The 16355-nt window shown below is 34.3% G+C and overlaps 2 protein-coding genes and 2 non-coding genes across 5 annotated transcripts; 2 read left to right on the forward strand and 2 right to left on the reverse strand.

Moving 5' to 3' along the window:
- Positions 1-4093: 4093 nt before the first annotated feature.
- On the reverse strand, positions 4094-6566 carry LOC102595863 (F-box protein At4g00893-like). The gene is made up of 2 exons (XM_006366319.2): positions 6553-6566; positions 4094-5042 (listed from the first exon to the last, which is right to left on the reverse strand). Exons 1-2 carry the CDS (start codon positions 6564-6566, stop codon positions 4094-4096), a joined length of 963 nt encoding a protein of 320 aa, XP_006366381.1.
- Positions 6567-7540: 974 nt separating this feature from the next.
- TRNAP-UGG (transfer RNA proline (anticodon UGG)) lies at positions 7541-7612 on the forward strand. Its single transcript has one exon. It is a non-coding gene; the product is annotated as a tRNA-Pro (tRNA).
- Positions 7613-7895: 283 nt separating this feature from the next.
- Positions 7896-7967, reverse strand: TRNAP-AGG (transfer RNA proline (anticodon AGG)). The gene has a single exon. It is a non-coding gene; the product is annotated as a tRNA-Pro (tRNA).
- A 2345-nt stretch (positions 7968-10312) lies between these two features.
- LOC102592789 (uncharacterized) lies at positions 10313-15588 on the forward strand. Of its 2 annotated transcripts, none has more exons than XM_006366311.2 (4): positions 10313-10484; positions 12258-12901; positions 12998-13117; positions 13221-15588. In XM_006366311.2, exons 2-4 carry the CDS (start codon positions 12269-12271, stop codon positions 15099-15101), a joined length of 2634 nt encoding a protein of 877 aa, XP_006366373.1. In that variant the 5' UTR covers positions 10313-10484; positions 12258-12268; the 3' UTR covers positions 15102-15588. The 2 variants fall into 2 exon arrangements, with proteins under 2 accessions (XP_006366373.1, XP_006366372.1); XM_006366310.2 differs by having other exon boundaries at positions 12261-12901.
- Positions 15589-16355: the final 767 nt, after the last annotated feature.

The raw sequence follows: 16355 nt of genomic DNA on the forward strand, positions 1-16355 counted from the left end.
TTTCTGGCTCCAGATTCTTCATCTCTAGGTTTTTTTAGACCAATAGTTTGGCAATGAAATGGAAGTCCTTTCCGCTTTGATTCGTTGTTCTTTTACTGTGTTTTATCTTGTCTTTTGGTCAGATTTAATTATATGAAGGTTTCAGGTTGCAGATGAAGTGTTTGATGAAAGTGCTGAGCAAGCTTGTGCTTGATTGATTAAAGAAATCAAATGGGCATATTTAAGGTTTGCTCAGCTAGATTGTCTATCTTTCTGTGAGGCTTTTAAAACTTGATCAAGCTTTGTCCTCGATTTATCTTTCGTGCTTTGATTTGAGTTCTCTTCGTCAGTTTGATGTTGAATCTTGCTCGAATTTGGTTATTGATGCTTTCTCTTTGTGCGATTCGGCCTGTTGTCACCATAGTGAGGTTTATAATGTGAAAAAACACATTTTGGTGGTTGCCTTGTGATAGACTATTCAAAATAACTGCTCTTCATACATATTGTGTCGATTGAATAAGCCCAGTAGCAATACAAACATGTCATAATTTTTATTTTCAACCATTTAGTTGAAAAAAGATTTACTAACATGACCTAAACTCACTCTAAGTAATAATTAATATTTTCTTAATAGGTGTGCTAAATCAAAATTTGGCAAGTAAAAAAGGACAGAGGAAGTATTGTTTAGTGAGTTGTCATCATTTTCCTCTATGCTTCCAATTTGCTCATAAACTCAATGGAGTTCCAATATTATCTCTGATGTTTCACGGTACATAAAACTATATATAGTACTATAATTAACTTTTCAATATATTTGACAATTAAGGCTGGCTATAGACCTTATTGCTAAAATATTGAAGGTCTCGTTTGTGTTTGCTTATCATTTAATAATTTATTTTATCTTGTACCTCACCTTTTTCTAATAGTTGAATCTATTTGCCTACTTTTCTTATAGGTTTTTAACATTATTTTTTTAGAGTGACATCTTAAGGATCAATTGGTAGAGTGTATAAAAATAATGCGAAATACAGTTTATTAGTAATGCTAGTATTAATTAGGATAAACTACTTATTAGAAATACATTACTAAATATATGTAACACCTCGGACTTCGAGAAAGAGCTAGAACGGGAAATTTGGGCAAGTCCACTAATTCAAAATGGACCATGGATCCTTCACGACATCTTAGACGGTCCGTATAGGGGGACCACGGTCTGTTAAGGATGTTGTGAGTGACCATCCAGGACTGCCGTGGGAGGGGTCACCTAGACGGCGCCCTAGAAGGCCCGCCTAGGGGTCCGTACAAGTCACCCAGTCAAGGAGGTTGCACCCACGTCAGGTCTTGAGTGTTGGGGCAACTTCAACCAATCATATCTTTTAGCGAAAAATGAATTTGGTGGCCCAAGACCTATAAAATTAAAGGTCTTTGAGTACTCTTTCCAATGCCACCAAGTTTGCCTAATTCTGAGCCCGGAGAAAAAAGTTATGCTCGTTTTAGTGAAGCCCTATCGGGCAGGGCAGCATAACTACCCACTAGACGGGCCATCATGCGTTAGACGACCCGTCAAGCCCCTCTTGAAGGTCACCTTGTCAGTTTTAAGTGAGGTTGCACCCCCAAGGATACTGTGAAGGACAACATACGCCTAGACGGTCCGTGAAGCTTCATACTAACTGTAAAGTCGTCCGTGAAGGGGACTTATCAAATTTAGAACTTAGGGTCAAATTTAAACGATCATATCTTTTAGCACAAAATGAATTAGGTGGCCCATGACCTATCAAATTAAAGATCTCTGAATCCTTTTTTCAATACCACTAAGTTTGCCTAATTCCAAGCTTGGAGTAAAAAGTTATTCCCGAAATAGTGAAGCCCTGTCGGGCAGAGCATCTTCACGACCCACTTGATGGGTCGTGGTGGTCCGTGAAGCCTGTCTTGAAGTCACTTCGTCAGCTTTTAAGTCAGGTATGTGAGATTTCACTAGTGGGTTCCTTCCACCCATTAGGTCCCTAGAATTCAGTCAGTTTTTCAATTCTCATAAATTGTTCAGACCTAGGGTTTCCAAAACCTTGGGGATTCATTGTAATTTTTGCTGCTATAATTTCCACGATCTAAATAACATGTTTCTTGGAAAATTTGCATACTTCCATGTATAGAATCCAGAACCCTAGCTTGTATTAATTATACTTGCTAGGTAGATCAATCAGAAAATCATGCTTCAGAATTTGAATGTCATATCTTTCAGTATATTTATGTTGCATTCTCAGATAGCTTATCAATATTTTGAGCTACTCAGTATTTTAGTACATTTTAGCTATACATATTCAGTTGGGAGTAGACTTAGTACCGTGTTGGACTAGGGTTCAGTGTACCCTCAAAGTCCCAGAACTACGTGCCAACATAGGTTCAGAAGTCTCCTCTGTTGGGCATCAATTTTTAGTGATCACGCCATAGTCACGCCTTTATACCCTTGGAAAGGTATATTGGGTCCTCTCGATGGGGCGTATACATCGGACTCCACGTTTAACTCACATGGTTTATGTCGGTTAATAGTAGCTCCCATAATCATACTCTTATTGCATCGACCATGTTATTAACATTTACTTCAGTATTCAGTTCATCATGTTATCTCCATGATTAGTACTTGGTCATTGCATCTAGCTCAGTTTTTAGTTATACTTTAGTACAATCTATCTATATTGTTCAGTTTATATTGTTCAACTTAGTATCTATATCATGCATACTTAATACATTCAAAGTACTGACACATACTTTTGCGCTACATCATTGTATGATGTAGGTTCAGGCGCTTAGCATCCAGATCACGCTTAGTTCGACTTCCAGCACATACTCAACAACTTCAATCGTGACTCCTCATAGTCCGAGAACGTTTCTTTATGCTTTTGGTTTAGTTAGCTTATTATCAATCTTTCAGTATTTTTAGAGTTAGTTGGAGACTTGTCCTAGCAGCTCATCAGTATTAGAGGCTTTCAGACATAGAGTCAGTATTCAGTTGTTTTGGGTTGTTTCCCCTTTGATATTCAGTTATATTCTCACTTGAAGTTCTTTTAGTTTTGACTCACTTTACAGTTATGCTTCCACTTACTTAGTTGTATTTCAGTATGCTTGTGATATGCCAGACTCAGGGTTAGCTTGGGGTCACTTGTAATCCTAGGTCTCGTGTTGCGTCTAGGGAGTAGCCTCGGGGAGTGACAATACTACTACCATATACACTAACATTATCTTTCCTTTCAAACAATTACATATCTTACCACTTTTAATATTTTATACCATATATTATTGAAGATACCAACATCCCTTAAAATTAGGATTGATTAATTATCTCTTCAATTTATTCTTTCATTCCAAATCATTTCCTCTCTCTCAATTCTCCACTCTATATTTATCACTCAATTATCTCTCCTCATTTATGGTTCAAGAATTTCACCATACAATTTCATTCAAGCAATGACTAATCTACTCTATTCTTCTCAAGATATCATCACCATGACCAACAAAATCTCCTGAACCCAAATTTTATTGTGTATTGTTCCTTTCTAATGAGACCAAATCGAAGTAATTGTTACAAAGAAAGTTTTCCAAGTTAATTGATGATTCAGTCAAATAGATTACATTCATCCTCTTTATCATCGATGCCATGAATTCTATGGATTTTTTCAAGTTTATTTTTGATAAATTCACGGTGGTGTGTTGTATATCTATTAACCTGTCGCCGTCTACAATGGGGAGAAGAATTAAACATAATTTCTTCTATATGTGTCTCGAATTAGTGTTATGTGTCTCCATCTTAAAAACTTTCAATCTTGTTTTATATCCGATATAATGACATGTATCTGATAATGCTATTTTACATTTCTTGTATCTAGTTTTGTTTGACAGAAAATTCTACTTATTTTACATTATTTTCTCCAATACACTCTACCGAACGACCTCTGGGTGTTTTTGCAAGTATACCCTTAATAGAAAATGGTAAGGAGCTAGGGAAGAAATTAATCAATTTTTGTAGAATAATAAAAAATAACTGTCCACTGCTATCAATCCACTACATTCAAACAAAGTAAAAGAAACAAAAATTGATATAACTACCTAGATCAAAACCTCAAAGTGACCAACTATAATTTGGAGGGAGTTGAAAGAATCTAGGCTGAATCCAAATTCCTTTGAAATGTTGAGCATTTGTTCCTTCCATTGCCTCAATGTTTTCATTGTGAATCAAAACTTCTAAATCACTTCCAAAATAAGTAGCACCACAAGTAGTAATAGTAACATCATCACCAAGATTCATCTGTTTTTTCAAATTACTTCTACTAAAAAGTTTGTCCTTGTACCTAAATGACAAGGTTTCCAAATTTGAATCCTTAGATTGCTCAATTACTAAGAACATCTCAAAACTTTTATCTTCCAATGTGAATGTCAACAACTTCTTAAAACCATCCATCAAATAGAGACATCCTTGTTGAAAAGTAGCACATTTAGCCTCACCAAAACTCTTTTGATTAAGTTTGAGATCATATTCATACTTAATCCACATGCTAGCTCCGCGTTCTAGCACGTTTACTTCCACAATATCATCATTTTTCTTGTAAATGATAGCCGTAACACAATCAATTGAGGAAGGAGGTGAAGTAAATGCAGCAGCCGCGGGAGTGTTCTCTAGTCCTTGAATAGGTGGGAGGTCAATTTTCACGCGAGAGAAAGGGCAGAAGAAGAAAAGGTTACCTCTTTGTGATATGAGTAACCAACCTTGAGTTGATGCAAGGCAAGTTGCTTCTTTCAACTCAGGGATATTGATGGTGTAATTCTTGTTGGTGGTTGGATTAAACAAGATAGTATTCTCATCGCGATCATTATGAAGAAGGAAATAGAGCTTTGAGTCACGAGACGTTGATTCAATGGAGGCAGAAGCTGTGAAGGAAGCAGAACGCCAATCTTTGCAAACTCCGCGAAAGCCAAGAAGATCAATTATTCCTAAACTCTCTGCTATTTCATTTAAAAGCTCTGGATGTAGATCACACCATGCTCTTGATGAAATCCTTGTTCTAATGTACCTTCACAAACAATAAAATTTAATTTGTTGAACTTTATACAAGGGAAATATAATTGGAAGAATTTAGGTTCCATTAGTGCAAGTATAAAGTTAGAACGTGTACTATAGATATGAACTATTCAAAATGTATGAACTTGTTTTGACATTCTATTTAGGACGTGCTAGATATGAAATACAATAAAATGTTTACCATAAGTGTGTTTCTTACTTAATTTTTGACGTGAGGTGATACGAGAAGATGGGAGGACACACAATTTGAATAAATATTACGCGCTAATCTTGAATGTATACTAAAACATTACACAAACATTTAGGAACATTACACAAGCATACACAAACATTTATGAATGACATAGATATGTACAAAATGGCTACAATACAACAATTATAAGCAAATTCAAATAAAAATATATGTAAAAACTTTATTATATAAATTCAAATTTCATATTAAAGTTAAAAATACAATTTTTTTTACGAAATATAAAGTTTATTGAATAAATTACTCAATGATAACGAAACTAAAGTTTTTATTGGAAAATGCAATGGCTATGCAAAAAGTTTTTACTGAAAAATGTAATGGCTATGCAAAAAGATATAGTTGAAGATGAGGTGTGTTGGAAGATGAGAAGGATAGTATGAATCTAAAATAAATTTTAATAAATATTATGTTACTAGTTGTTTACTAAAATCTTGGATTAATCCTAAAATACTGGCTAATCTTAAATGTTTTACTTGACTGTTTAATAAAAGATATGAATAGATATGTACAAAATGGCTACCATGCAACAATTTTTAACAAATTCAAATAAAAATATAGGTAAAAGATTGAAAAATAGATTTTTTTTTCAAATATTGTACTAATGTAAAGTTTTATTAGATAAATTCAAAAATTGATGTTAAAAAGTTAAAAACAGTTATTTATTGGAAAATGGAAAATGTAATTAGACTGAAAGGTGAAGATAAATATAAAATAAATTTGAATAGATACTAAGTTACTACTTGTTTATCTTTGACTTTTTCCTGATTTGAAAAAAAGAGAAAAAAAATAAGTGCAAAATAAATATGATTTCATTATTTCATAATGAGAACAATTAACAAAATAGAAATCAATTATATAAATTTGTAAATTATAATTTGTATTGAAGCAATTTTTTATTTGAGTAGTTTGTTTGATGAAATTATGCTATGGAAAAAATAAATATTTAATAATGCAATTACGTAGAGTGATTAGCAATTCATATCTAATTATGAAGGTTGGAATACATGTATTTTGCAATAAAAAGCTAAATTGTATGAATTGAATTCAAACAAATTCATATATTTTGGTGTACTGAAACTAGATCATAGAAACAAAATTAAATTAAGTAGTATATAGATATAGGATCAACACAATTAGAGTACCGATAAAATTACATTAAAAATAAAACAGGAATATCGACTAATTCAATAACATTCTTAACACTAAATATTGAAGATGAAAACAAGAAAATAAGATGATGAAAAATACTTACTCTTCTTCTTCCATTGTTAGGTTAAAATAAAGCTTTAGATGCAAAATTATGAACAGAGAAAACACTATTTATTTATATAAAATATGCTTGTCAACAACCCAAACGCATTTAATCTTTAGGTCTCCTACTTACCCACGCATTTGTTTTCTGTTACAATACAAATTCATAACTATACCAAAATATTCTCCCCTTTTAGTTATACACTTATCTTCGTTAAATTTTACGATAGATAAAATTGTTATTTATTATTTTTCTTAAATAAGTATTGTTCTAATACTTTGAAATTCATTATTATAAGTTATAACTTATAACTATTAAATCTCTTTGTTGTATTTATTTACGTAACAATTCTTAATATTTAGTATTTTAAAATTTACTAAAGTTTTATTTCATAATTGTTTCCTTATTTAAATGATATTAAAAGTCTTGACATTTAAAACATTAAAATCAATTACAATCCTAATCTAGAATAACAATATTACGAGGTTTAAGGTGTTATACTAATAAATTTTTTTACTAGACCTATGCTAGGTATTTAGTGATTGGAAAAAAAGACAAGTTTTAGTTTTAATTAAATTGAAAAATTATCCATCATAAGCGTTTGACTGTTTGTTATTAAGTTAATAGACCTCTATAATTTATAGGATTTCGCATGGATAGGATCTCATATGGATATATTTATTCGTTTGTCTGTTCTATCTTTGGGACATCAAATTATTTTATTTTTCTATACTGCTTTCGGATCATGAGTTCCTTCCTTATTTTTCAATAATGATCATCCGATTGGTCCAACAATGTCATAATGAGATGGGATCAAAGCTTGTAAATAGTGCATACTATATAAGAATACATACATAGACAGTACATATAATTTACACATCTTGTTTAAGAATAAATTAGATATTCCAAAGATTAAATATCAAAAACAAAAAGGTATCATTCTTTTCCTTAATGAAAGGTAGAAGAATGATTGATTTTAACATAAAAAGGGCGTTTGGTCTAGTGGTATGATTCTCGCTTTGGGTGCGAGAGGTCCCGAGTTCGATTCTCGGAACGCCCCAATTCCTTTTTTCTCCCAACTTAAATAAAATGCCAATATTGGCACTAAAGTTACGTAAATGTAACTCATTGTTCAAACAACTATTCAGAGCTCCTAGAGCTCCTCGTTAGGCTTGTTGGAAAACTCGTTGTCAGACTTGAATAACCCCAATTGATATTTTTATATCCAACTTAAATAAATAATCCCAATTGATATTAGTATTTATCATATATATCAAAAAACTGAAACTTTACATTATTTTGGGGAAAAAAATGTTTTAGCTAAAATAAATGTTTTTAGAAATGGGGCATTCCGAGAATTGAACTCGGGACCTCTCGCACCCTAAGCGAGAATCATACCACTAGACCAAATGCCCATGTGATTGTATAGCAGATTTATATTATAATGTTTGACTTAATCATGGACTATACATGTTTTAAAAAAAAAAAAAAAAAATGTCATGACATAATTTAAATATTTGACCAAAAAATGTCTATTAATTTTAACTCGAAAATGAACAAGCACGTTATGTAAAATAATGAGTAAATATTATTGTTGTTGTTATTACTATTACAACAACAATATATTTAGTGTAATTTTATTAGTGAGGTCTGGAGAGAGTGATGTGTACATAGACTTTATTTCTACCTTCTAAAGGTAGATAGATTAGTTGTACATTTTATCACAAAATACACCGAATGTGAGCCTCTAATCCAGCTTGCTCCAATACGATGTGTAACATCATTTTAATCTTCTCATTTTCTTAGATTATTGACCTAATATACTTGAAACTTCCTCTCATGGTAATGACTTGTGTATCAAAACTCACTTTCATATTTGTATTATGAGTTCAATAATGTATAACTCATGATACAAATATGTTTTTTTAATTCAAATTTCGGAATTATCAATAAAAGCCTAACTTTTGAATTTTTAAAAAATAATCATATTTATAGTTTGTATTATGCGTTATACGTTATTAAACTTATATTACACTTCAAATATTTAGACTCTTGAAACTACTTTCACTATGGAGGTTGAGTTCGTTTCTTATTTTGAAGTTACTTCACATGACATATAGTTGAAGAACTTTATTTTCGAGCTTAGAGTTGTCGACTCTATTTCTAAACTATTAAGGTTAGGTTGTGGAAATTACATAATTAAAAGGTGATAATCGAAGAAGTATATTGATATCAAGTATGCATCTAGTCATAAAAGAACGTGTTAAAGGTAGAAAATGATCATCGAACATGTTAGCACTGAACTGATGTTAGTTAATCCTTCAACTAAAAACATGTCACCTTAGAAATTTAAGGATCGTGTAGTCACAATGGAACTTAGTTTCATTATGTAAAATTTCATTGTAACAATGAATGTCTATGAAACTCTATTTTATATAATATTTCTAGTATTTATAACCATCTACACATTCAATTTTATTTTGAGAAACATCTCTAGAATATGGACCCTATAATAAATAATAAATTTATTCATGAGGTAATTATGCGGATAAATAAACATATACTAGTTAATTAGCTAACATAGCTATAGTTTGAATTAATTATCACTCGTAGCCTCTTTTTAGCTATAATTACGTGCGCTCTCGCCTCTGTTCTCTCTTATACATATACAACTACAAATTATACATATACATATATAATTATATGACAGATATACAAATACAATTTGTCTCTCTCCACTATCTGCCCTCTCTCAATCGCGCTCGCCAGATATACAAATACATATGTATACCAGTTACATATATACAACTATTTGACAGATATACATATACAATTTGACATATATACAAATACAATTCACCTTTCTCCACTCTTTGCCCCCTCCTCCCAATCTCGCTTACTTTTTTTCTTCCTCTAGCATGTAGTTACGAATCGTAATTAGCAAACTATAGCTATAAAGTCTAATTAAATTATTTTAATGGTTATTTGCGAAATTTCCTCTTTATTCATTGAGTAATATGAGCTACAATTTTAGAGACATAGTGCATTGTGATACATGGCTAATAGTACTCGTTCCTAAAAAGACTATTACATTGATTCATATACTCCCTCCGTTCCATTTTATGTGAGGTAGTTTGACTCGGCACGAAGTTTAAGAAAGAAATTAAGACTTTTAAAATTTGTGGTCCAAAATGAATAATAGAAATTTGTGTGGCTGTAAATCATTTCATTAAGAGTAAAATAGACATTTTATAGTTAAATTGTTACTTAATATAAAAATGTGTCATTCCTTTTTGGAACTGATTAAAAAGAAAAGTAAGTCACATAAATTGGGACATATGGAGTAGTATTTCATAAACGAAATTAGTATATACAAATTAAGTGGGAAATGTTGAAAATTACTGAGGATGGTCAGTAAGTTCAGGACCATTTCTTCACACACTTATTCCTCTTTTCTCCAATTTGATCTTTAATTCTGGTATAATTTTCTATCAATGGTAACTATTGTCGTAATGAAAAAATAATTATAAATAAGACATAATTGGTTAAAGTTACTAAGCACAATCTTCTCTAAAATTCCATACCATCTAATAGTGAGATTTAGTGCTTAAAAGACTTTCCGTAATGTCAAACTTTATCTTTTTCCTTTTCTTCCTTAAAAAATAGTAATTGATTTACGAAATAATCAATCGTTATATTAGATTGTTAATTTTAAAAAATAAAAATAAAATCGTATGCTAGATTCCAAATTCGGATCCTAATTCGACTATATTCGGCCCAATAACCCACCACTTTCCCTCCCCTAAAACGCTAAAATTCAATTTGGTCTCTCCCTAGTCGAGTGCAACCCTCACTGCTTCTCCGACGAGTTTTTCCGGCGTCAGCTTCTCCGACCAGTTCCTCACCGTCTCTTTCTCCGGTAAACTTTACTGGTAAGCCTCCCTCATTCTCCGGTGAGATTGACCGGCACCTTAAACCCTAATCCATGATTCTATATATTTTGTTTAATCTATTTTATAACTGCTCCGTTTGTATAAGGAAGATTCATTTCCGATTTGTCGTAGCTAATACGTAATTTTTACTGATTCCTTGGTAGATAAGAAGTATAATTGTGAGGAAAAAACCATCTTTGTTGCCCTTCCAAGAGATCTATCCTTGTCGTCTGAACTTGTGGAGTTGGCCGAAAGCTGTTGAATTGAACCAAAGTGTGTATACGATCTAATTTGTTCCTTCTACCCTCGTTTTGAGAAGTTTTATGCTACAGTTGAGTTTTGGTTGGCAGCAAGAGTAAAGAGAACTGGGAAATTCAACTTGAGATGGGTATTGACAGGGGCGAATTTTGTGCGTAGTTTAAGGTGCACCTGAACCCAGGGTCTTTTCGCAAAACTAGATATTTTATGTGTAGATTTTCTCGAATTGATCTTATATTACCTTCTGGCACTCGTGCTACAAAAAGGTTTAGTGGTGCACTTGATCAAAAGCTAAATTTTTTACGTGGAGTTACAAGGATCAATTCCCACTTGATGGATTTTTTTCTCCTTTCTTTAGTAGTGCACCCATCTTCTAGAATATAGCAAATCATGCCAAGAGAAAATCCGTCTTCCATCACCCAACTTGAAGAATTTCAACCGTACAAAATCATCCCAGAATGTCCAAATACTTTTCCAATTAGAGTGACCGTGAGAAAACTTGGGGACATTTATTATCCACTGATTATGCATGCTATATTTTGTTTTTGATGAATTTTTTTTTTATGACGGCGTCTTGCTCATAAACTAATGTTGGATTTCATGGGAGATCAAATCTCCTTAAAACCCCGACCAAACGGCCCTTACGTTATTATTCCTTTGGAAGAGCGACTGCAGAAATGTGCAGTTAAGGGAATCAATCAACTACATAATGCGCAGTTACTCCTTTTTAATTAAAGAAATACACAAGCACGTATACATGTAACTGAACTCTGCTTGTCAGGAGAATGTAAAAAGAGAAATAACAAAGGTATCATATGAGATAGTGTGTTTAGCTGGTTGGTTCCTTATCCATTTGAAAGAGTAGGTTAGTTATGTTTTGTGAACTTGGTGATTTTATTAGAGGTAGTTAAGAGAAAAACACAATTTTGCACCCAAGAGTGATGTAGCGGTTGATGAAGTTTTAATAGAAGTCATGGAGACTAAGATTCAGGTTCAAGTAGAGGCAAGAAAATCTACATAATTGATTTTCTCCCTTCTCCGTAACTTTAGTGGGTAAAGTCACCCGTGACCTGTACTACTTGATATGATGCGGCACCTAGAATAAATGTCGAGGTATGTGGAAGTTGGCCGGATATCACCATTATTTCACAAGAGAAAGAGAGAACACGATCCCGCAAGTGTCAACTTAAAAGACCCAATTATGTGGAATTATACGAAGGTCATTTGCAGGTAGATTCTAATGATAGTGATGATTGTGGAAATTGGACTGCAGAATTGATTCATCTACACCAGTAAATTCAGAAGCATTCAGGTCCTTGTAGGCCTGAATATCTTTCATAATAGACTTGTTTTTTTTTTTTCGTTTTTCTTTTTTAATATAGAAATTTACAATGCCTGGTCACTCTACCCCAACAATTCTAACTTGTAACTAGCTATGTACTGGGTTATTGTGAAATCTTCTCTTCAGAAATTTGTCATTCATGCTTGTAGTTTTTCTTTTTGTGAAATAACTAGCAGGAACGAGTATGGCCAAGAAAAACAAGAGAAGGAGAAATAATGCGGCTGCATCTAGTTCTGGAAGAGTACCTCAAGACAATAAAACCCCAAAGGAACTAATGGCTAAAGGTAAACTTGCAAAAAAATCCAACTTAAACTCTGCACAAATGAAAGAAGCTGACGCCACTCCACAGTCTCAATCCAGAAACATGGAGAAGAACATAAAAGATGGCAACCAAGGAAATAATGTTGAGGCCACTCCACGATCTCAATCCAGAAACAAGGAGAAGAACATAAAAGATGACAATCAAGGAAATAATTTTGACAAAAAAGATGCTAGGAAGTCCCTAAACATAAAAAGTGGAAACAAAGGAAAGGGAAGTGCAAGTGAAATGAGGGTAGATGTGGAGGACGGAAAAGCTGACAAGGGTATTGGTGGAGTGATTTTCATGTGTAATGCAAAGACCAAAGATGATTGTTTTAAATATCATGTGATGGGTGTCTCAGCTATGAAGAAAGACATTATTTTGGGAATCAAACCTGGTGTCAAGCTTTATCTCTTTGATGTTGATCTTAAGCTCATGTATGGTATTTATGAGGCTTCATCTGCTGGTGGAATGAAACTTGAACCAGCGGCATTTGGTGGGGACTTCCCAGCGCAGGTCAATTGTGCTTCTATTGTTAATTTTAAATTCTTATCATTTTATCTTGTTCCACAACTCTTAAGGTGTATTTATTGATGACTGGTCATACAACAGGTTCGCTTCAGGATTTACAAGGACTGCCTTCCATTGACGGAGAATTTGTTCAAGAGAGCAATTCAAGAGAATTATGATGAAAGGACTCACAAGTTCAAGACTGAGTTGACATTTAAGCAGGTGACAACACACTTCCCTCATTGACAAGTTCTACTTGGAGATAGTGTGTTATTTACCTAGCATTTGATGTCAATTTTGTGGCCCTGTTTTCGCCTTTGAGCAGGTAGGGCAGTTGAAAAAGCTGTTTACGCCAGCACCATGGCTACATCCAACTTCCAAACATTCTGTGTCATATCCAGTTAGTCTGCCCCCATCAGCAGCACCTTTACCTAGCAAGGAACCTTCCAGGGAGCATGTTGGATTGCAATACGGAAGAAGCAAAGCAGGTGAGAATTTTTCATCATATGGTCATGAAAGGGAAAGGCAGCAGCATGCAGGCCGCCTTATCATGCCTAGAGAGGTTGACAGTGAACCTCGTTTCCTCACTGAGAAAGAATATAGAAGCTATGGTCTTCAATCAGCAAAGCATCCGCAGGCCTTTGCTTCTGCAGTAGTTGACCGCACATTGGATCATTATGAATCTGAACAAGGAAGGGAACATCTCCGAACAAATCCCACTGGGATTACTAGTGATGCGGCTTTAGCACGAAAAGAAACTGTACTTACTGAACCTTTGTTTCCAAGCGAAAGGGAGTATCGAACTTACGGCCTCAAGTTTCGCAGTGAAATACCTGCTACTGTTGCTCCTGCTGTGGAAAGTGGTGCTACAGGAATTTCAGCCACACCTACCAATCATAGTTTACTAAATCATGTTAAGGATAAGTATGATCCTTATGCCGAGAGTACTACCTCACTTGTAAACCGATATCTCTCTCTGCCTCGGACAGTGGTAGCACCTGTAGTGTCATACTCTTCGACAGGCAGGGAGTCTTTTGTAAGTGACCCCTATTCTGCAATTGGCATCAAAGGCCATACGGGAAAATTCCACGCTGAAAATGAAGGAGCATATCCACCCACGGGAAGATTCCACGCTGAAAATGAAAGAGCATATCCACCAACGGGAAGATTCCACACTGGAAATGAAAGAGCATATCCACCAATGGGGAGATTCCACACTGAAAATGAAAGAGCATATCCACCAACGGAGAGATTCTACACTGAAAATGAACGAGCATACCCACCAACGGGGAGATTCCACACTGAAAATGAAAGAGCAAATCCACCAACGGAGAGATTCAACAGTGAAAATGAAAGAGCATATCCACCAACGGAGAGATTCAACAGTGAAAATGAAAGAGCATATCCACCAATGGGGAGATTCCACACTGAAAATGAAAGAGCAAATCCACCAACGGAGAGATTCAACAGTGAAAATGAAAGAGCATATCCACCAACGGGAAGATTCCACACTGGAAATGAAAGAGCATATCCACCAATGGGGAGATTCCACACTGAAAATGAAAGAGCAAATCCACCAACGGAGAGATTCAACAGTGAAAATGAAAGAGCATATCCACCAACGGAGAGATTCAACAGTGAAAATGAAAGAGCATATCCACCAACGGAGAGATTCAACAGTGAAAATGAAAGAGCATATCCACCAACGGAGAGATTCAACAGTGAAAATGAAAGAGCATATCCACCAACGGAGAGATTCAACAGTGAAAATGAAAGAGCATATCCACCAACGGAGAGATTCAACAGTGAAAATGAAAGAGCATATCCACCAACGGAGAGATTCAACAGTGAAAATGAAAGAGCATATCCACCAACGGAGAGATTCAACAGTGAAAATGAAAGAGCATATCCGCCAACGGGGAGATTCCACTCTGAAAATGAAAGAGTATATCCATCAACGGAGAGATTCAGCAGTGAAAATGAAAGAGCATATCCACTAACGGGGAGATTCCACACTGAAAGTGAAAGAGCATATCCACCGACGTGGAGATTAAACACTGAAAATGAAAGAGCATATCCACCATATGCTCCTCAATTACCACCAGAGTACGGCTTGAAATATCACCATGTTAGGGATGAGCCTAGGTACCCAGCTTTAGTCTCATCTCGCTATTCCCTTGGGGAACCATCTGCACCTCGTCGCTAAACTTCTGCTATCTGCATCCCTCAAATATCTTCCATGGCTCTGGTAAAGTTATGCTTATGAAACTGATGAACTTTAGGCCCAGTTCATCGACAAGGAACTTGCATTTCTCAGATGTGCTGAGGGCAAAGATAAGGTCAATTATACATGTCTTCTCTGGTGGGTTCTGGATTAAAAATATTACAGACTGTATTTCCCATTTTCTTCCTGTACAAGGGGAGAAACGTAATACCTGAATCTTGACACCTTCCCTTTGGTGTTGTTTCTTATATTTGTTATTTGTGACATAAAGGAGAAACTTGATGCTGTTGATTTATTTCGTGCATTCTGATGTTTATTCATGTGTATTAGGGTCATTATTGTGTTAAGGATGTAGAACATAGCATGTATACTTGAGATTCACAATGTGCCATCACTATGGATTACACTTCATAGCGGAATTGGCCGCTGCATGAGGTTATATTGATCTGTGACTTGTTTTTGAGCTTAAGGGTGTGCAACTGAGCTGGAATATGTATGCATTGGAGTTGTATTTCTTCTACTGCAGGAAGCATCCTAAGTCATGTAAATGTTTGTCTTTTGATTGTCACAATCTGAACAAACATCAATGTTTTTTCTCTTGAACATTATGTTGTCGGAGTGCGTTTGTTTATTTATTTTTTCAATGCTTCAACTGGAGTCACAAACTATGTGAGATCATCAAATGGTACTTAGTACAGTTAAGAGGGGCTAAATGATTTCACCCATTTCAATTTAACTAAGAAGTTCTTTTTACAATGAAGTGAAACCCTTTTTAGTCATGCTGAAAAAATATTGTATTATAAAATGTATACTTAGCCATCATATATATTACTACTATATAGTATGATTCAAACGATGAATTTAATTAAGTTTCGTCATTGGATGGCGCCCCCCAAGTATTTCAAAGTACATCAACAAGCCATTCTTTTCTTTTAACATATATAAACAGTATGGCAAAATATTTGACCACGTGGTTCAATTACAATCTAGATGAACAAATATCTTGCGTGAATTCAAAATAGTCAAATTTATTTGTGTGAATTTAAAATAATCGGATATATATCAAACATAGGTGGAAAACAAAATAAAAATATTGGAAAATAAGGTCCAAAAAAGGGCAGTGCCTTTTTGGAAAGGGCACCATTACCAGATTCAGTTATAAGAAGTAACCGGTTCAATTTCAATACAGTCAATAACAAAAAAAAAAAAAAAAAAAAAAAGAAAACACAGAAGCCC

This window comes from Solanum tuberosum, unplaced genomic scaffold, assembly GCF_000226075.1.
Source record: "Solanum tuberosum cultivar DM 1-3 516 R44 unplaced genomic scaffold, SolTub_3.0 scf00603, whole genome shotgun sequence".
Classification (NCBI taxonomy): Eukaryota; Viridiplantae; Streptophyta; class Magnoliopsida; order Solanales; family Solanaceae; genus Solanum; species Solanum tuberosum.

Coding starts and splice junctions, on each gene's coding strand:
- LOC102592789 (XM_006366311.2), top strand. CDS start 12,269: ATGGCCAAGAAAAACAAGAGAAGGAGAAATAATGCGGCTGCATCTAGT. Junction 12,902..12,997: donor GTGGGGACTTCCCAGCGCAG/GTCAATTGTGCT, acceptor GTCATACAACAG/GTTCGCTTCAGGATTTACAA. Junction 13,118..13,220: donor CTGAGTTGACATTTAAGCAG/GTGACAACACAC, acceptor GCCTTTGAGCAG/GTAGGGCAGTTGAAAAAGCT.